Source organism: Arachis stenosperma, chromosome 3 (assembly GCF_014773155.1).
Source record: "Arachis stenosperma cultivar V10309 chromosome 3, arast.V10309.gnm1.PFL2, whole genome shotgun sequence".
NCBI classification, from domain to species: domain Eukaryota; kingdom Viridiplantae; phylum Streptophyta; class Magnoliopsida; order Fabales; family Fabaceae; genus Arachis; species Arachis stenosperma.
The window spans coordinates 130,768,064-130,790,052 of record NC_080379.1 but is presented as its reverse complement, the minus strand read 5'-3'; the positions used below and the strand labels follow the sequence as shown (position 1 = coordinate 130,790,052).

General features: G+C 30.0%; 2 protein-coding genes and 1 long non-coding RNA gene across 4 annotated transcripts; 1 reads left to right on the top strand and 2 right to left on the bottom strand.

Moving 5' to 3' along the window:
• Positions 1–1,600: 1,600 nt before the first annotated feature.
• On the bottom strand, positions 1,601–4,436 carry LOC130970217 (probable E3 ubiquitin-protein ligase RHB1A). 2 transcript variants are annotated; one of them, XM_057896229.1, is made up of 6 exons: positions 4,225–4,398; positions 3,793–3,876; positions 3,516–3,640; positions 2,308–2,737; positions 2,088–2,197; positions 1,601–1,997 (listed from the first exon to the last, which is right to left on the bottom strand). In XM_057896229.1, the coding sequence occupies exons 3-6, from the start codon at positions 3,582–3,584 to the stop codon at positions 1,968–1,970; spliced, it is 639 nt and encodes a 212-aa protein (XP_057752212.1). In that variant the 5' UTR covers positions 3,585–3,640; positions 3,793–3,876; positions 4,225–4,398; the 3' UTR covers positions 1,601–1,967. The 2 variants fall into 2 exon arrangements, with proteins under 2 accessions (XP_057752212.1, XP_057752211.1); XM_057896228.1 differs by lacking the exon at positions 3,793–3,876 and having other exon boundaries at positions 4,225–4,436.
• Positions 4,437–9,712: 5,276 nt separating this feature from the next.
• Positions 9,713–12,356, bottom strand: LOC130966697 (cell division cycle protein 48 homolog). The gene is made up of 2 exons (XM_057891515.1): positions 12,141–12,356; positions 9,713–10,090 (listed from the first exon to the last, which is right to left on the bottom strand). Exons 1-2 carry the CDS (start codon positions 12,354–12,356, stop codon positions 9,713–9,715), a joined length of 594 nt encoding a protein of 197 aa, XP_057747498.1.
• A 3,338-nt stretch (positions 12,357–15,694) lies between these two features.
• Positions 15,695–18,542, top strand: LOC130970718 (uncharacterized). Its single transcript, XR_009082099.1, has 4 exons — positions 15,695–15,845; positions 15,941–15,994; positions 16,071–16,218; positions 18,321–18,542. It is a non-coding gene; the product is annotated as an uncharacterized LOC130970718 (long non-coding RNA).
• The last annotated feature ends 3,447 nt before the right edge of the window (positions 18,543–21,989 follow it).

The following is a 21,989-nucleotide window of genomic DNA, read 5'->3' as shown; positions in this document are numbered from 1 at the left end:
CTGCGTTTGGGCGAGAGTTATACGTCAGCTGAGTTGGAACACCGCGACGGGAGCACCTGCAAAAAGCACTCAGCCGCTCAAATAAGAATATGACTTAGAAGAATGATGATAATAAAATCAAAAAGAGTTATGTGACCTGTTTTGCTCCGATGTTGCTTGTATGTTTATATAGATGTTTTAGGTTGTTTGGTTGGAGCTTGTTTCGGGATCCTCCATTTTTGCCGAAGTTATCCATAATGATAGCGTTTGATTCTTTAGCTGTGATTTCGAGCTTTTAATAGCTCGTCCGAATTTAATGGATTGTTATTATTTAATTCTGTTTAACATCAAGGTATACGTTGTATATCATAGGAGCCAAGATATACGTTACGTATCAATATTAATGTAAGACATAAATAAAAAATTTACAATTGATAAATAGATAATATATAAAATTAACTTATTTAATATTTTTAATCTATATAAATTATAATTTATTGATATAAAATTATAAACTGTATTTTTATTATTTGAACCAATTCGTGAACTCAAACCAACTCGTAAAATTTTGTTGAATTGAGTTTAAACTCACTTTCACTATTCCCATCCTCCGCCTCTCAGCCAACCTCTCACCTGGCAATTCACCACCAACAACAATAATACCAAGAACAGCAATGTCATAAACATATTTCACAATAAAAACTGAGGGAAAAGAGTAGAGGAAGGAGGAGGCAGCGGCCACAGAGAGGAGTCGCCGCCGCCGCCGTACAAGGAATAGAGGGGACGACAGAGGAGGCAACACTGGGGCCTGAGTTACAGCTGCGACATTGTCTTTTGCTCCGTAAGCACCGCCTCCTTCCTCCAACAAATCTTTGGAGTCCCAGAACGCTTCCTTGTACCCCTCCCCCTTTGCCAGCCCATTGAAATCAACGACGCGGAGGTCACCCTGTTCGACGCGAACCACTTCCCTAGCGCGGTCCAGTTCCTCTTCAAGGTCCCAACAAAAGAGGGGAAGAAATTCGAGAGGTATGATCACACTGGCGATTTCAGGTTTGTAGTTCAATGATTTTGGAGACTGCAATTGTTAATTTTGTTGCCTGTGATGCTGTGTTCTTGGATACGACTTATTGCAACCCAAAGTCTCTGTTTCCTTCGCAAGAGAAGAGTGTTGATTATGTGGTTAGCGTAGTGGACTAGTGGAGAGGGTTATTGGTGATTGTGGTGACCATGGTAGTGGTGTTTTTTATTTGCATTTGATGGAGTGAAGGCGGCTCAGATGCAAAATGCAATCTCAACGCAATCTCAGTTTAAGATACCGTGAACAATCATATAAAATGCGTTAAAATTATCTTTATAAAAAAACATTCAATTCAGCATTTACCTTTTACGAAATGATTATAACTTGTTATTTTCTTCTAATGAATATTTTTTCATTTTAGTTAATTGAATGAATATTTTTGGGGAAGGAGGGTTGATGCCAGCGGTGGCAATTCAACCCTCCTATTCAAATTATATAAACAAGTCATCTTAATTAGTTCTGAATCAATGTTAAGAGAAGCAAGACGATTACAGTGAAAGCATTTATCATTCTTTGACAAAAATATTAACACCCAAAATAATATACGATAAAAGAAGCACGGGAAATCATATTGAAAGCATCGTTGTTTTGTAATTAACATGTCTCCTAACATAATGTATGCAATATATTGCACTTAGGAGTTAGGACTCAACACTATTTTAAACTTTCTAATTGAGAACTATTAAACAATAACATCCTACTTTCCTTTAATTTCCTGTAACCAACACAAAGGACTCTGCACAAAAAATGGGGGGGGGGGGGGGGGGGGAAGAAAACCTCAGGTAATTCAGAAGAACAAAACAATCAAAATACACCCATATAATTCGGTTGGCAAGATAGCAACCAATGACGTTGAAACCTCCTCAAACTGTATCACATACTATGTTTGAACCCCCTAAGTTGACATCTATTATTCAATGGGAGGGTTGAAAACCATTTCCTGCATTACAAATTTTCGGTAAGTGTCATCATATCCATAGGAAAACTTCATAATGATAAGGGAAACGTAAAGTAATTAATTAGGACAAACCTGATCACACACAGGGCAAGTTTCACTTCTTTCCATCCACTCCAGGATGCATGCAAGGTGAAAATGATGGTCACATTTGGTGGTGAGTTTTGGATTTTCTGTATCATACTCTACAAAAAGATGTACATACATCAACAACTCGTTACCAACCAAGAATAAATGTCGCAACATGATAAATGACTTAATTGTATCGCCAGCTAAAGAAGCATAATAATATTACCTTCTAAACAAATTGGGCACGAATCCTCCTCTTCAGCTAAATTTATAGGTTTTCTCAACTTTGGAAGTTCAATCTCAGAATCCTTAGTTGACTCAAGTTCAAAATCAGTCTGAGCTCTGCCTTCTGATTCTTTCAGCTCTTCCAATTTAGTTGACGTCCCATGATTATCTCCAGCAACTGGTTCTTGAATTGAATTAGAATTCGTAGATTGTAAGGAAGCATTACTCTTGTCTCCAACAATTTCTTGAGCCACAGGTGGTGTGTGAGTGGTACCTAAGGTGACATTGAAGGGAATAGGAGCAGGAGGTGGTCTGTAAGTATCGGGGCTTGAAGTATCTAGATTAGTATCAACTAAGAGTCGCCCAGAGAAAGCAGACGCAGCACCCGGGTGAGATGAAAGTGGAACATGCTCCTCTGATGCTCTTGGGTACTGCAGATAGAATGTAACAAATGAAGCAACATTATAACACACTGGATGAGGCCAATAGAAAATAATTAGCAGAAAGAGATGATAAGCTAATACAAGAAGCAGACGTTAAAATCCCATCGAAATAATTAAAGGTCCATGTTACATGTTAGTAAATGGCTAGGTCGGTACTCTGAAAGTATCTGTCCTAAGGCTGGCCCTTCATTTATGAATACATCAAACTAGCCTTTATTGTCAAGTTATGCCATTAAACTGGTCTCAAAGTAACATCAAATTAGTCTCTCAAGAAGACAACTGATGAGATTTGATGATCAGCAGTGAACCAATTTGATGGTTTTTTGAGTCTTAAGAATTGCTCAGGTGAGCTCGGGAGGTGGTTGGCCAAACCCCCTACGGTAAGTTGCAAATCTGGCATTTGAAAACTTGGTATTGCAGGTATCTGTCTCAGATCACAGTCCACTTCCACAGCCACCAATTACTTCTAGGTAGTTTAATGTTTGACTTTTGATCATGGTGAACCATAGACTGAATACTTTGTAGGACAAATCGTTTGCCTTCCTCCAAATGGACAGAGTTCACTGGAAACACTCCAAAATCCCCCATTAGCAGGTAGCAAACTCGGTTCTAATTTGTAAACAACTCAAAAAGTCATGTATATTACATGAACTGAATAGTCATAAAATTTCTCCTTCGGGGTTGTTAGAGAGTAAGCAATCAAGTTAGACAAGAGCTAGCAGAAGATAAAGAGTATGAAATTCAAGTAATGAAATAGGATACTGACATAGTAGTATGCAGTTGGAGCGCTCAATTCGGTCACTTTGGGAGAACAACAACAGCAACAACCGCCCATCGCCCCTTATCTCCAGCACCAAAATATCACTATTGCCACTGATTGCATTATTTCACCTTTATCAACATATTCACACATATATTCACAGTTACCTCAGACTGATTAATAATTAATCAAGTACAAGAGCAGGATTATAATTAAGCTAAACACATCGCAAATTGATTGAAAAAGCAAAGGAAAAAAGTTATATGTTTTATCGGAAATTTACAATAGTGCGTGGAAGCTACTCCACCGCCACCGAAAGAGAGTAATAATACCCTACTTTCCAGAACAGAATCCAATTCATCAAAACCTATCACCAACTCGGAGGGGTTAAAACAACGAAAAAGAAACAAACAGAAGCAATAGGGCAAGGTGCAGTAAAGAGACAAGAGATTCAACAACAATCAGATTACGCTGTGATTTCGATTGAAACAAAAGAAAAGCGTAGCATATATAAAGCTCATAGGAGATTTCAGAAAATTATATTTAAAACAATAATCATAAAAAAAAAACAAGAAGAAAGAAAAGCTGATGAATTAGATGAAGAGGCAGTAATCGATGAGTTGAGTGGAGCTGTAATGAAAAGCAAAGAAGATGAATATGCGAGGGAGTGATGATATGAAATCAGCAGACAGGATTGGCGATGGAGGTTTCGTACCTAACGATTGAGAATTACGGCGAGGGTGGGCGCGTGAGAATGGAAAAATCGAAGATTATTGTTCAGCTAAAAGATGAAGGAGGAGAAGAAGAAGAAGAAACTGCGGAGTAGTTGCTGTAGCTGATTATTTGACACGATGATGTGGTGTGCGAGTTGCACAGTGCGGGGGTTTACGTGTACGAGAAACACTTGCACGGAAATTTGAAAATTCCTCTCATCTTAAATTACTTCTTTGACCCCGTCCTTTACTTCTTCATTCTTCAAGGCCACATCTCAACCCTTTACTTTCTCTGGGGCCCGCTTTCTAATGCTGATCAACGGCTTACACCTAACTCCGCCACCCCTTCCACACAGGATCTAGATTCTCTGATATTTAATAGGATAATGATAATGATCGAATAAACAAATACAGAATATTATTATGTTTTTTTTTTCGATAAGTATATAATTTGAGAACAATTCAATTAGATATTTTTTAAAAATTATTTTTTATTTAATTTTTTATTATAATATTTAAAAAATTAAACAAATAGATTCAAATAAATTTATTATCTTTTTTAAATTAATACACATCTAAAATACAAATTAAATAAAATTTAATTTTAAATTTTAAATTTTAAAATTTTTTTTAATTTTAACATTTTAAATTACTAACAAATTATAATTTAAATACACATCTAAAAATAAAATTAAATAAAATTCAAAAATTTTAATTTTAGAATTAATAAAGACTTTAAAATAAAAAAAATACTAATGCTCAAATAAATAATAAAAATTTTAACTAATACTATGAAAAAATAGTTAGATATATTTTTATTGAATAAGATCTAAAAAACTTAACTTTATTATTCATTTTAATAATTTAAAAAACGTTAATATTCAAATAAGTAAAGAAAAATCCAACTAATAACAAAAAAATAAGAAATATTAAATGCGTTTTTATCGAATAAGATATAAAAAAATTAATTTTATTTTTAACGTTTAAATTTAACAATTATATTTATAATTTCGGATGTGTTTCAAAAATATTTTGTATATAATTTAATAATTTTAGATGTGTTATAATTGAAAAAAAATAATTTTTATAAACATACATTTTAATAATTTTAAAAACACTAATAATCAAATAAGTAATGAAAAAATCAAACTAATAATAAAAGAATAAGAAATATTAAATACATTTTTATTGAATAAGATATGTAAAAAAAATAATTTTATCTTTAACGTTTAAATTTAAGTTTAGATTTATGATTTTGGATATGTTTCAAAATATTTTATATACAACTTAATAGTTTTAGATGTCTTATAATTGAAGAAAATAATAACTTTTATGAGCATACATTTTAATAATTTTAAAAACGTTAATGTTCAAATGAGTAATGAAAAAATTCAACTAATAATAAAAAAATAAGAAATATTAGATACATTTTTATTGAATAAGATATAAAAACAATTAATTTTATTTTTAACGTTTAAATTTTAATTTTAGATTTATGATTTTGAATGCGTTTTAAAAATATTTTGTATATAATTTAATAATAATTTAAGATGTGTTATAATTGAAAAAAAAAATAATTTTTATGAACATACATTTTAACAATTTTAAAAACGTTAATGTTCAAATATATAAGTAATGAAAAAATTTAACTAATAATAAAAAAAATAAAAATATTAGATGCATTTTTAACGAATAAGATATAAAAAAATTAGTTTTATTTTTAACGGTTATATTTAAATTTTAGATTTATGATTTTGGATGTGTTTCAAAAATATTTTGTATATAACTTAATAATTTTATATGTGGTATAAATAAAAAAAATTTATGAACATAAATTTTAATAATTTTAAAAATATTAATGTTCAAATATATAAGTAATGAAAAAATCCAACTAATAATAAAAAATAAGAAATATTAGATGAATTTTTATCAAATAAGATATTAAAAAATTAATTTTATTTTTAACGTTTAAATTTAAATTTTAGATTTATAATTTTGGATGTCTTTCAAAAATATTTTGTATATAACTTAATAATTTTAGATGCGTTATAATTAAAAAAAACAATTTTTTTGAACATATATTTTAATGATTTGAAAAATGTTAATGTTCAAATATATAAGTAATGAAAAAATTCAACTAATAATAAAAAATAAAAAATATTCGATGCTATAAAAAAATTAATTTTCTTTTTAATGTTTAAATTTAAATTTTAGATTTATAATTTTGGATGTGTTTCAAAAATATTTTGTATATAACTTAATAATTTGAGATGCATTATACAACAAACAACAACAAAACCTTGTCCCACTAAGTGGGGTCGACTATATGAATCAAACGATGCCATTGTACTCTATCATGTATCATGTTAACAGAGAGACCGTTTACATGTAGATCTCGTTTGACCACCTCATGGATGGTCTTCTTCTTAGGTCTACTTCATCAGCCTTTTGTCCCTTGTCCATTTTCCATCTTATCCACCCTCCTGACTAGATATTCTATCGGTCTTCTTCTCACATGTCAAAACCACTTGAGATGCGATTCAACCATCTTTTCCACAATGGGTGCTTCTCCAACTCTCTCCCTTATATCTTCATTCCTTATTTTATCTAATTGCATATGACCACTCATTCATCTCAACATCTTCATCTCTGCCACACTCATCAACTTATGTTCGTGCTCCCCTTTAGCCGCCCAACACTCCGTACCATAAAGTATAGCTGGTCTTATAGTGGTGCGATAGAATTTACCTTTAAGTTTTAAAGACACTTTTTTGTCGCATATAAAACTAGATGCACTCCGCCATTTTGACCAACCTGCTTGGATTCTATGATTTACATCTTGTTCAATCTCTCCATTATTCTGTATGATGCACCCAAGATACTTAAAACTTTTAACTTTTCATAAGATGTTTTCTCCAATCTTCACCTCTCTATTAGGGTTTCCAAAAAAAATAATTTTTTGAACATATATTTTAATGATTTTAAAAACGTTAATGTTCAAATATATAAGTAATGAAAAAATCCAACTAATAATAAAAAATAAGAAATATTAGATGCGTTTTTATCGAATAAGATATAAAAAAATTAATTTTATTTTTAGCGTTTATATTTAAATTTTAGATTTATGATTTTGGACGTGTTTCAAAAATATTTTGTATATAACTTAATAATTTTATGTGTGTTATAATTAAAAAAATCAAATTTTATGAACATAAATTTTAATAATTTTAAAAATATTAATGTTCAAATATATAAATAATAAAAAAATTCCAACAACTAATAAAAAAAATAAAAAATATTAGATGAGTTTTTATAGAATAAGATATTAAAAAAATTTTTACTTTCGCAACAAATTTTTTCTTTTGCATAGTCATTTACTTTTTTATTGTGAATTATTCATAACCAAATTTGCAAACTAAATATTTAGAGGACTAAGTAATTAAGTCACTCGCATATACTTTTATTTCCGTACTTTAAAATGTGGAAATATTAAAAATGAGAAAAATATAACTAACAAATAATCAATAATCAATCAATTGGATGATATTAAATAAATATTACGAAATCTTTTTGAATTTAGAACAGAATTTATAAATTTGAAAAGAAGTATAATAATAATAAAATATTAAATTATGAAGTAGTAAATTTACCTGCAGAGGAGTAGCACTCATAAATTGAATTTTATATGAAGAACTAGAGAGAAAAATGTACGAGAGAAGAACGCACAGAGAGAATGAAAAAATGATAAAGTAACTAGTAACTACATTATGAAGTAGGTAAGAAGTTAGAGAAATTCTAATATTTAAAATTTAAATTAATTTTAATTACTAATATATTTATTTATAAAATAGGAATATGTTTTAATTAAAATTTAATTAAATAATATTATTTGAATTAAAAGACTGATTAAAAGTTGAAAGTTAAATGACAACTAGCATTTTTTATTTGATAAATAAGAAAGGTAAACTATTACATATGTGTTGTAAAATAAATAAAGGTTTTTTTTATTTCAATAAAATAATCATCTTCCAAAATTATCTGATTCCTCTAAAGCATTTTTTCAAAACGTAAATTCCTAGTTCCTAATAATATATAAATCGTCTCAGGGTGTAGTAGTGGTTAACATATTATATAAATCACAAGTCCTAGAGATGATTTATGTATGAATAGCTTCTGATGAATAACATATAAACCGTCTCAGGGTGGCCAGCTTTAGTAGTTGTATATAAATCATTTCAGAGAGAAAGGATTTACGTGTTTTGAGGCAAAAACACAAGGAATTGGTATTATTTATGTGCAATAACTCACCCTCAGCATCCAAGCGCAATTTATGCTCAATTTGATTAACCAGCAAAACCTAGCTATGATTAGGAAATGGATCCTCTCTATTTTTTTTTTGTCATTGGAAAGAATAAAGTGTAATCTTCCACCTTTAATTCTACAAGTAGGATCAAAAATAAATGAAAGAGAGAAAACAATGAAGAATAAGATTTTTCATTGGATACCATCCAATTTTTTTTTTTAACTGGAGAGGATCTACTCCCACTATGATTATGCTCAAAATATAAAGCAGAAGTATCGATGAACTTCCATACTAGATATATTGAAATTCATTAAAAATTAAAAAATAATTATTAGTTAAACAACACTGATAAATATATTTAGACATCATTTTAATTTGTATTCAAATACTTCTAAATTGAATATTAATTTTTCAATAAATTTCGGAAGTGAAAATTTTAATTAGTTTAGAAAATGAATATAAAAGGTGATTTTGTTACAAGAAAGATTTATCTTTTAAAATAAAATAAAAAAATTCATTTAAAAGATTAAATTATTGTGTATGAATAACTCTATTTTTATTTCAAAGACAATATCTAAAAAAATTAAAGAATTTAAATGTTTTAAAATAAGAAAATTATTAAAATAATAAAATAAAATAAAATTACTTATCATTAAATTTGTACTTTTTATAAAATATATATTTTATTATTTTATTTTTTAAAATTAATTTTTTATTTTATTATTTTATCAATTTATTCAATTTAAAGAATGTTAATCTAAGATTAAGTATTAGAATAATCCTAAAACTAAATAGTAATTTCTTTATCTAAACGACAGAGAATTAGATCACATATTTTATGTATGAAAAAATAGTATTAATTTAGCCGAATAGCAATCAATAATTGGATACCATATTGTATGAAAATGAAATGAGAAAATTAAAATACATAACAAATGTAGAATTTAATGAAGAAAAAGTATATGGAACCAAAAGGTTACCAGCCAAAAACTAAACAAAACCACATTAATTTATATTAATAATTAATTTTAAAATTTTTAAATTCAAAATTTAAAAAATTTAAAATTGATTACGTAAACCTAATTAAAACCTATAAAAGCCTTCCTCTTATCTCTCACATTAACCTACCCACCTCCAACAATCACACATACAGATCTCTCTCTCACCGTCAGGCTCTCTCCGTCTTCCTACCGCGATCCACTTCCGCTTTCAGTCAGAACTGTCTTTACCAGATCCGAAGCTCGTGATGATATCTCAGTAATGTCTGCACCACTAAATCCATGTGTATAACGAGCAAGAACCGAAAGATCGACATCCTTCGAAATTGGTGACTTCCTCAAGCACGCTTTGAAGATCTGGAGACGACGTGATGTCTCATCCGGTAAAGGAATGTATATCAATTGGTCAAGACGTCCTGGCCGAAGCAATGCAGGGTCTATAATGTCAGGTCTGTTTGTTGCTCCAATGATGAACATTGTTTCCTTAACAGACATTCCATCCATCTCTGTTAGTAGTTGGTTCAACATTCTATCAGCACCGCCGGAATCCTCTCTTGAACTTCCTCGCTGCAGATCCAAAATGTCAAAGCCTTAGAAAAATAATTAGTGGCAATTTGTGTGAAATATAAAAAAACCATTCATTTAATATGAAAAAAACATCCTAATATTTAACAAAAGAAATATCCAGTTATATTTTAGAAAAAATAATTAAATATCTATAAAATTAAAAAAAATAAAATTCTTAAAGAAATAGAAGTATTCACATTTACAATACAAGAAAATTCGAAAAATATATAAAAGAACATCCATTTAGTATGAAAAAAAAACATTCTGATACTTAACAGAAGAAACATCCATATATATTAACTCGTAGAGATTTTAGATTCACCCAAAGGTATTTTGGCTGATTTTTGGCTAAAATTTAGTTGAGTACTTAATGTACTAAAATTAATTTTATGAAATATTTAGTCAATAACATTAGATCAAATTTATTTCAATATCCTGTTAAAACTAAAACTGAGTTTATCTCAATTTTAAAACATAATTCAAAAAATAAAAAATATTTTTATATTTATAAATTATTTAGACATATAACAAAAAAAATATAACTATCTGAACATAATATAAAAAACTTTGGACTTATCACAATACTCTCCCTCCTAATTACCATAATATGCGCCACATTCACTCAATTAGGAGTTCTATACTTAATTAATATGATCTCGCATCCCAAGAAGCAAACCATGCGGTTATATTTGTGGCAACTACTCCAGTGAAAATGTTAAAAACATCTTCTCATGATGATCTTTCTTCAAAAAGTGTGGCTTACTTGTTTAGCAACACTTTAAATAAAGATAACACTTTTACTTCAAATAAAAATCAGGCTCTACAACTTATCATCCAATGATCAAAATAAAATATTTTCACATGATGACAATCATGAAATCTTCATTGGAGTAGTCACCTTTTTTTAGCCACAATCATATGCTTTATCATTTTGAGCATAAATCATGATTGGGTCTTGAGGGTTAGCCAAGTTGAGCATAAATCGCATTTGGGTGATGAGGGTTAGCTATTGCACATCAATCGTGTCAACTCTTTGTGTTTTTGGGACGATTTATATATAACTATTAAAGATGGCTATCCTGAGACAATTTATATGTTATTCTTCGGAAGCTATTCATGTATAAATTGTTCTAGGATGTACTAGTTAATATATTATATAAATCACAAGATCCGGAGACAATTTATATATTATTAGAAACAGAAAATTTGCATTTTGAAAAATACTTTAGAAAAATTAGGTAACTTTGGAAGGTGTAATTTTATTTAAATAAAAAAGCCATAAATAAATAAGAAAAAAATAAATATAAATAGAAGATTTTAGAATTAATATTATTAATATTATTATTTTAATATAATAGAAATGATTTATATCTATTTACTAATATTATATGTGGTAGAGTGTATATATAAAAAAAAAGAAGTGTTTAGTTGTAGTTGTATGTTGTTTCAAGTGTAGTTTTTCCTATTTATACATGTAACAAGTCTTTATTTTTAAATTTTATTTATTTGAATTTGTCTTGAAAAATGATTCCGTTAATATTGAAAAAGTTAGCCACTCAAGTCATAAATGGGCATCCATGTATCTCTTCTTATCACAACACTCCCCTTGGATATCCATTTAAAATTATGCCTTGTTAAAACTTTACTAAAAGAACCCAATAGAAAAACTTAATAGGGACAAAACCTGACCAAGAAAAAAAAGTACAATATGCCCTTCTTGTCGACAATATTTGATATTTCAAAATTGTCACATCCCAATCTAATGTACCAATTTTTCAAAAGAGGATTTTGGAAGTGCCTTTGTAAATAAATCTACCAGATTATCACTTGAGCGGATCTGTTGGACATCAATTGTTCCTTGATTTTAAAGATCATGAGTGAAAAAAGAATTTAGGAGAAATATATTTTATTCTATCACCTTTGATATATCCACCCTTAAGTTAAGCAATGCATGTTGTGTTATCTTCAAACATAATAATTGGAGCTATTTTTCTATCGGTTAATCTACAAGATGATAGAATATATTGGATTAAATTCTTGAGTAAAAAACACTCGCGACTTGCTTCATATATTTCGCTAGTATTGCAGCATGATTAGAGGATGTTGTTGTTATCGTCTGTTTTGTGGATCTCCATGACATAGCTGTATCACCATATGTGAATAGGTATCCTATTTGAGATATTCCTTTGTGTGGATCAGATAAGTATCCTGCATCTGCATAAACGATTAATTGTGACTTGAATTCATATGGATAAAGTAGTCCCATATTAACTGTTCCATGGAGATATCGAAAGATTTGTTTGATTCCATTCGAATGTCTTCTGGTTGGAAAGGAACTATACCTTGCTAGTAAATTTACATCAAATATTATGTCAGGTTGTAAATTATTAGCAAGATACATTAGTGTTTTAATGACACTAAGATATGGTACTTCAAAACCAATAATATCTTCATTTTTTTAGGATTGATCCTTTTCCACATCCAAAGACCTTACGATCATTGTGTTGCTTAATGGATGTGACTTATCCATATAAAATCTCTTCAAGATCTTTTCTATGTATGTTGTTTGATGAATAAAGATCTCATTTTTTGTATGATTGATCTGTAGGCCGAGACAAAATTTAGTATTTTTAAAATCTTTCATCTCAAACTCTTCTATTAGAACTTTTATAATTGTTGGAATCTCTTCAGGGGTTCTAATGATATTTAAATTATCAACGCACACAGCAATTATAATGAATTCAGATGCATATTTTTTTTTATGAAAACACATGGGCAGTCATTCTTAAATTCATTTTTTGCCAGATACTCAGTAAGACGATGATACCACATTCGTCCAGATTGCTTTAGATCATATAAAGATCTTTGCAATTTTATTGAGTATAACTCTTGCAAATATTCATTAGATGGTTTAGATATCTTTAGTCTTTCAGAAATTTTCATATAGATATCACGATCTAATGATCCGTATAAATAAACTGTCAGCACATCCATTAGATGCATATGTAGTTTATGATATGCGGATAAACTGACTAAATAACACAATGTTATTGTATCAACTACAGGAGAATATATTTCTTCATAAATCTATACCAGGCCATTGTGAAAAATCTTGTGCTACAAGTCAAGCTTTGTAGTGTACAACTTCATTTTTCTCATTTCGTTTTCTCACAAATACCCATATGTATCCAACCGATTTTACATCTTCTGGTGTACGGACTACAAGTCCAAAGACTTCACGCTTTGCAAGTGAGTCTAACTCAATCTTCATGACTTCTTTTCATTTCGGCCAATCATTCCTTTGTTGACATCCTTCGACTGTTGTTGGCTCAAGATTCTTACTTTCATGCATGATGTGTAATGCCACATTATATGCAAATATTTCATTGACAATTCTCCTGTAAAAATATATCAGAATTTTCAAGTACTTGAACGTCTTTCGGCATCAAAACTATATTAGAATTTTGGACAATTGTAGGTGTCTTTACTATGTCTTTATCCTTTTTAACAAGAATAATATTTACCTCTTTTCTTTTTTAAAAATTTTTATCTTTGGAATCGATAGGTCTACCACGCTTCTGACGTGAATTTGTTTCGATGGCCAGTTGTCCAATTGGGATATCAATTTGAATTGGGGCATTTTCAACTGGCATGTAGGATTTGGTTATCCTTTTCGTATCAAAAAATGCATCAGAAAATTCATTTGCTATTCTTTGCAAATATATAATCTTTTGAACTTCTAGTTCACATTCTCTGATCAATGATCTAAATGTATCAAGGATGAGGCATTCCTATTAAGTTCCTTTTTAAGAAGTTTATTCTCTAACCCTAATGTTGAAAATTTTGATTCATCAAAATGACAGTCTGCAAATCGAATTTTAAATACATCTCCAATTTGTATCTCAAGATATCTCATTATAGAGGGAGAATCATATCCAACATATATCCCTAATTTTTTTTGGGGCCCCATTTTAGTGCGATAAGGCGGAGCAATTAGAACATATATCACACACCCAAATATTCTTAAATGAAAAATATTTTTCTGTTGGCCAAAAGCTAATTGTAGAGGAGAGAATTGATAGTAACTTGTTGGTCTCAAATGAATAAGTGCTACAGCATGTAAAATTACATGTCCCAAGCAGATGTTGGGAGATTTGTTCTCATAAGTAAGGGTCTAGCAATTAATTGAAAGTATTTAGTAAGTGATTTTGCTAACTTATTTTGTATGTTAACATAAGCTACTGGATGTTCAACGCTTATTCCGTTAGCTATACAATAAGCATCAAAGGCTTGGGAAGTGAATTCACCAGCATTATCAAGGAGAATATTTTTTTATTGAATTTTCTGAAAATTGTGCTTTTAATCGAATAATTTGAGCAAGTAATCTCGCAAACGCCAGGTTGTGAGAATACAATAAGCACACATGTGAAAATTGTTGGGAATAAGTAGTATGACCACAATCCAATAAATCATGTGTCAAATAATTTGTTATTATTATTATATTAAAATGTTAATATAATAAGGTCCTTGATTTAATTTAGAAATTTATCATTGTGATAATGATCATAATATTGAGAGATAAATCTTTTATAATAAAATCTAAATTATTCTTGATCATAGGATTATTAAAAAAGAAATTAATAATCCGAAAAGATCAATATATATATATATATATATATATATATATATATATATATATATAATGGTCTTCATTGGATGAAAATTAATAGATCTCATTTATTAAATTATATATATAGGTGGTGCATATAGAGATATGACTATTGAACTGACTCATTTTGAGAATTCTTAATGGTATAATTACCGTGTATTTGTTAATAGGATATTCTCAAGATGAACATAGTAATATAGTTTCCTTTGACCTACGACTGTCATAGTAATTAACAATGTATTTATTATACTTTGATTCCGGATGCCTAATACCCTAGGGTTCTAGTTGAATGGATATTGGGTATAATTTAAATACTTGTAGAATTAATGATTAGTCAATAAGGAATCCGTTAACTCTCGGTAAAGATTTTGAGCTTTATGATTATAATAACTGAGATTAATAAAACCTTGGTCAAGGAAATTGAATGAATGAAGAAATGAATTTTTTAGGTCATTCATAGTTCATTATAATAATAGTAACAAATTAGAGTTTGACAATTAAACCATACTCTAAGTGTTAACCAAGAGGTGAAAAGATGGAAGGAATTATACTTTGTTCTTCTTGGATTTTCAGTAAAAATATATTACTTCATGCTATTGGGTCGTTGAGAAGTGTTGGTAGATGCCAACCTTGATTAGTAAATTTAGTATGACTAATTTACTACTTGTAAACCCCGCTAAAATCGGTATATAATTAGTCAATAAATTGAATTTTCAATAGGAAAATTAAATACGCAAAACTGATATCAAAATAGGATAGAGCTTGTCGAAATGAGAATTTTGATATCACCTTCGAAAAGTTTGGCCCAAGATTGGGCCGGATGGGCCGAACTGGTTGAACCGGACCCAAAATGGGCCCAAGGCCCAACCAAACCCAATCCATTAAAGAGGCACAGCTTCTTATTTCCCTTCTTCTTCATGATTCACGCTGGGAAACATTCTTAGGGGGAAGAAGAACACAAGCAAAAACCTAACCCTCACTTTAATTTCAAATCCATGTAACTTGTGATCCGGAGCTCCGATTGACGAACCGTTTGCGACCACGCGTTCACCGTGACGAGCTCTATGAAACCCATGGAACAATTTGGTAGGTAACTCATTATTTCCTTCTCAGCCAGCTTCTCCTAATTTCGGAAATCTATGAACAATTAAGTTAAAAATTGTTCAATTCTTGTGTTCTAGGTTCAAGTTAGCTTCCGGAACTTGTGGGCTCAAGCTATTGAGCATATGGGTATGGTAAGAACACCCTAACCCTAACTCAATCTTGTTTTAAGTAATGGAGAACTGAAATTGGAATATGTATATGTATTAGGTGTAGATTAAGTGGGTATATACGCATTGGGAATATTTAGAGGCTTGTTGGTGATCAAAGCTTAGTTTGTGGCTATTGTACTTGAGCTTGAAGAGGCTGTAATTTGGTGTTGAGAAGCTGCCTTGGGTGAATTAAGTGATCGGCCAAGGTATGGTTTAAGTTTCGCACGTTTAATATTTACGGTGTTGTGAAAGCCTAGGTTAGAGGTACCATAGGATAAGTTGAATTGTTTGTTGTATTTAATGATTAGCCTTGTAATGTTATTGGAATGGATTTGTTGGTGGATATATGTATTGGAATTTATGAGGTGTGGAAGTTATTAATAATGTGTTCTTATATTTATTTATGATGGATTAGGATTGGTGTTTGTTAATAAAGGTGTAGAGTGGTGTTGTGGTAGTATTGCATTTGCTGTAACTAATTATGTAATGATCGGAATTGCATGAGACCAAGTCTGGGCTAAACTTGGGAATATAAGGAACTAAACTGGAAAATTTGGGACCGTTTTGTTAAATATACAATTTATGGCAAATTTTTAAAGTTAGGTCGTTAAATCTGTCCTGCAGCAGAAAAGATCAAACAAGGCAGCAACTTGTTTGTCTTGCTGCGACTTCTACGAGTTGAGTTTTGGAGCGAAACCAATTTTGTTATAAAATTTGATTAACTAGCTTTATTTCTCTAAAATTTTAGAATTTTAAGAGTTAAGGATTGGAAGCTGTGAATTTTTGAATATTGATGGTCAAAACTGAAAAGAAACAGATTTTGCCTCATTTTTACTAAACTTCCAGGTAATGTAACTTTTTCATTAAAAATGGTATTGACTCAGAACCAATGGAGAAAGAAACCTGGATGAGTAAAGTTTAACTACATTACTTTTCAAAGTCATTGGATTTATCTTGAATTTTATATTGAATTTTGAATATCACATGCTGCTGCTGTTTTTCTGGTTTTATGCACTGCAGAGCAGTCACGGTTTTTCCTTTATTCCCGAGGCTAGAAAAATCAGAACATTTTGATATTTAGTTTGTTAGAAAGCTTATTTCAATATGAACGCCTGGACATAAAGTTTGTGCAATTCTGAGTTCATTTGTTATATTAAGAACAGCAAAGAAAATAGAGTGTCGAGGATGTCTTAGTGATAGTCATGAGTTCGAGAAGTTAAAGTGCAATCCTCGTGTGATGTGATTGGTTTAATGTTGGAGTTGGGTTGATTTTAAGATTATTCGATATTAAGAAGGATGCGAAGAGTTTGATAAAAAGTTTGGTCAGGACCCGGAAAGGGTAATCAAGATGAATTATAAGAGAATGACGATGAAAAATGTGAAAGGGAGGTTGTTAATAAAAGGAGTTAATATGCCATGGCTTGATGAATGATTAAATAATGATTATGACTATGAAATGGATTATGAATGATGATATCTGAGATACGAGTTTCCCTGGGTAAAAACCGTGGCTCGCCACCACGTGTTCCAGGTTGATTCTCGATGCTCTGTTAACCCTACGTCGTAAGGGCGACCGGGCGCACATAATTTCCCGGGTATGGATAGCCCCCATTGAGTGATCTTATGAAATATGAATGTGAACTCTATGCATAGACTCTTGGGGATGCGCGACGGGGGACAGTCTAAGGTTTTCGGACTTGTCGGGTTGGCTGAATAACCGACAGATGGGCCCCATCAGCCATAGGACAGACATGCATCATATGCATTTGTTTGCTTTGATTGCTATGCATTTTCTGGGTTTGCCTAATTGATTTATATCACCTGCTATCTGCTATACTTGCTATTTGTACTATCTGCTCATTACTTGTGCGTGAACTTGTTTGGTTGCTTGTTTTTGTTGCATTGTGGATGATGGAGGGATGGAGGAAAGGAGAAATGGCTTGCTGTTAGGTTGAGAACGTATTTCGGTTCGGTGGCTATTGTGATTTCAGTTCTATGCAAGTATGATTTTCGGTTCAGTGGCTAGGGTGATTTCGGTTCAGTGGCTATTGTGATTTCGGTTCAGTGACTAGGGTGGTTTCGGTTCAGTGGTTTGTTGTTAGGTTAAGTTGAACTTGAGTAAGTTAGGCAGATTTAGAATACCTACCCCTGTTTATGGCTTCTATTTTAGTGCTTAAGTTGGATAATTGAATAACGGAGTTCTAGGATTGCCTATGGCATTCTCAGGACCCTATTTCTTATGCGCGTGGCACTTTTACCATGCTGAGAACCTCCGGTTCTCATTCCATATTGTATTGTTGTTTTTCAGATGCAGGTCGAGAGGCTCCTCGCTAGGCGTCTGGATTCTGGAAAGCGAAGAAGTTATTGGGTGTATTTTGGGTTCTATTTGTATGTATGTATATATATATATTCTCCGGCCAGCCTTGACTTCGCAGGCTGAGTCAGGAGCTAGCTATGATGTTTCCTTGGCTTTCCTTTACTCTCTTGTTTATCTTGTTCATTCCCTATTAGGTTTCTTCACCGCAAGTAATTCGATTTCCCAAGAGTTGTGTTTTTTTTTTGTATTTTGCGATTTTGTTTTGCCCGTTTTTCAAGGCTCCTAGTTAAGTATCTCTTTTCCTATTATTATATATATATAATTCTATTTTAGAGGTCGTAATACCTTATTATCTCAATCTTATGACTTAAGCATAAGATTTAGTATAGTAGGGTGTTACACTACTCGCTTAGTATTGAACCTATGGGGTCACATACTAACGATTGTTCTAATATTTGCTGTAGAATTATTTAATTATTATTTTGATTTGATCAAATAAATAATTATATTAATTCAAATAGAATATTATTATATTTTTTGCTAGCACCAAGAATATAATAATAATATGATAATTAAGAATATTAAATGAGATTTGAAAATAATTAGTTATTCGATTTCTAAATTTGAATTTTAAATTTGGATGAGATCCTAAATGATTCTGTTTCAAATTGAGTTATGATATGATTCATAAATTTGAAAGATTCAAGCTTAAAATAAAAGGATATGATTTAAATCTGAATTGAGATTCAAATTTGAAATCAATAACAAATCTCATACTATATATATGTATGACAAGAGTAGAGGAAATATAAGACCAATAACAAGAGTTTTATGCCTTTACCTCTACACACATAAACGTATGTGAGTCTAATTCTTGGAGAAGAATTTTATGGCGTGCAAGGAGTTGCAAGAGGTTTCTCAATTTAGATTAAATGTCCATTGGTCAAGGAGTTGACAGCAAAGGTTGGTCTCGGTGTGGATACGCATAGCGCATTCGTACCATCAAAGGAGAAAGTGATTTTTACTAGCATACACAGGTATTTAGATCTGATCTATATTGTTTATTCAAATAAAATTTAAGCACAAAATAGATCTTTAGGATTACTTTCTTTTCTTCTGCTGCGTGTTATAAACACATAGTAATCCTTCAACAATCTCAAAGATGCGTCTAATAGGAATATAAAATATCTAAAAGATCCACATGGTGGATGAATAGGTCCACATATATCGTCTTGAATCCTTTCTAAGAATTTAGGGGATTCAAATCCAATCTTTACTAGTGATGATCTCAAAATTAGCTTTTCTTGAGAATATGTAGCACAACAAAATTAACTAAATTAAAATTTTTTTTGGTTCTTTGGTAAATATCCATGAGAGTTTTCAATAATTCTCTGCATCATGGTTGTTTTATGATGACCCAATCGATCATGCCAAATTAAAATTCATTTAGGCTAATAACTTCTAGTTTACAATGGCATGTGATTCAATTGCACTAATTTTAGTATAATATAACTCGAATGAAAGTGAGGGTAACTTTTCTAATATAAGCTTTTTATTTGAATCATGAGTTGTGATACATAAGTACTTATAATTTTTCTCATTCATTGTTTTAGTATGATATTTATTTCGACGAATATCTTTAAAATTCAATAAGTTCCTTAGAGACTTAATAAACAATAGTGCATTATTTATTATAAATTTTATTCCTCCGAAAAATAAAATTATAACTCTTTCAGAGCCCTTTATCACATTGCATAAGCCAATAATAGTATTAACACATTCTTCTTTTGGTACAAGATAATTAAAATATATATTATTTTTGAGAATGTTATGTGAACTTGCACTATCCACAAGGCAAACATCTTCATTATATATCATTGTCTTTTTCTTCAAAGACAAATAATAATAATAATAATAATAATAATGCATCGTAAAATTGTATTTTCTAAGAAGCACTATTCATAAAAATAGTGTCATATACTAGAATTTTATTATTATTACTATTATTATTATTTTAGAACTTGACACATTTAGTGATTTTTGAATTCATAAAGATAAACATAAATATTTTATTAAACATTATTTATATAACATTATTTATTAAATATTGTTTTTTCTAGCATGTCATTATCAGTTATCTTTTTCCCACATAATTTCATTCATGAGTTAATTTAGAACATTGCTGAATTATATTCATTTATGGATTTAAAATCCTATAAACGCAAGTGTGTCCACTCATATCAAACTTGAGGAAGTATCAGTGTCTTTTGATGATTATACCTTTCTTCAAGGTTCTTTCACAGATCTGAAGAATCTTTTAGTGTGAGATATTCGATCAATTTTCAATCCTTCGTTAAGATGACGACGAAGGAAGATCATGGTTTTGGTTTTATCCTTCTGAGATGCAGTATTTTCAGTTTTAGTGATATCTCCAAGATCCATTGAATCAAGATAAACTCCGGCATCTAATATTCATGATAAGTAATTATTTTCAAATATATTAAGAGCATTAAATTCAAGATGACAGAATTTTGACATAATAAAAATATAGGAAAAAGTTTAGTAACAAAAAATTTTCAGTCATAACTAACCAAAACTTTCCAAAATTTACTTCGTTTATATAACTTAACATTATAATTTTTTATCTCACTCTCCTGTCAATTCACTTATCATACTCATATCAGCCGTATTTATTAATGATATTAATTATAATATTATATCTCTAATTATTACTTTAACATTTTCTTTTATAATTTGAATTTTATATTTAAGAATACAATAAAGACTAATAATAATAAAGAACGATAATAATAATAATATTCATTAAATGACTTTAGCTGGAATCGGTTTTTACTTCCTTTAATTCATTTATTATCATTCCAGGAGTTAACAAACGTGAAATCCTTGTTTAATAGGTTTATCGTTGTTAGAAGGATCATGAAGGCCGTATACTTTCTCAAAGACCAAAAATCACAACTCTAGTTCAATTACTAGCACAATTGGGATAGATCAAGGAAATTTACAAGAAGTCGCCTTTATCATTGCAAATAATATGACATTTGAATTCGACCTTAACATAGTGCCTATGTCGGAAGGAGTTGAAGAATAATTTGAACTACAGACAGATTCATCTGATGAGATTGTTGCCAGTCACCCAATTTTCGAGAATATGAAAATCACACTAGCTTTGATGAGGTATGGTAATAAACTGATTTAATTTTTCTTTTGTATTTTTATGTGCATTTATAATTATACTGTGCTAACTATATTCATATACATAACATTCATAAGATCATATATATAACATCCATAATTACATATAACTAACATCTAAAAATTAAAAATTCATGTTTATTAGATATTACATCTATACCCATATCTTTTTTCAGTTATTGCATAAGTAACTATCAAGTTAACACAAATATTTTTAAATTTTATCATAATTGAATTTGAAAAAATGTCAAATTCTTAAATTAATTTATTCAATTGATAAATTTACTCATAACATCTATAAATTCATACACATAACATTCATAATTTCATATTAATAACATTCATAATTTTGTACTCATAATATTCATAATTTTATACATATGATGTTTATAGTTAATAAATTTTTATAATTAATATTACCAAATTTTAACTATGTGTCTTATTGTA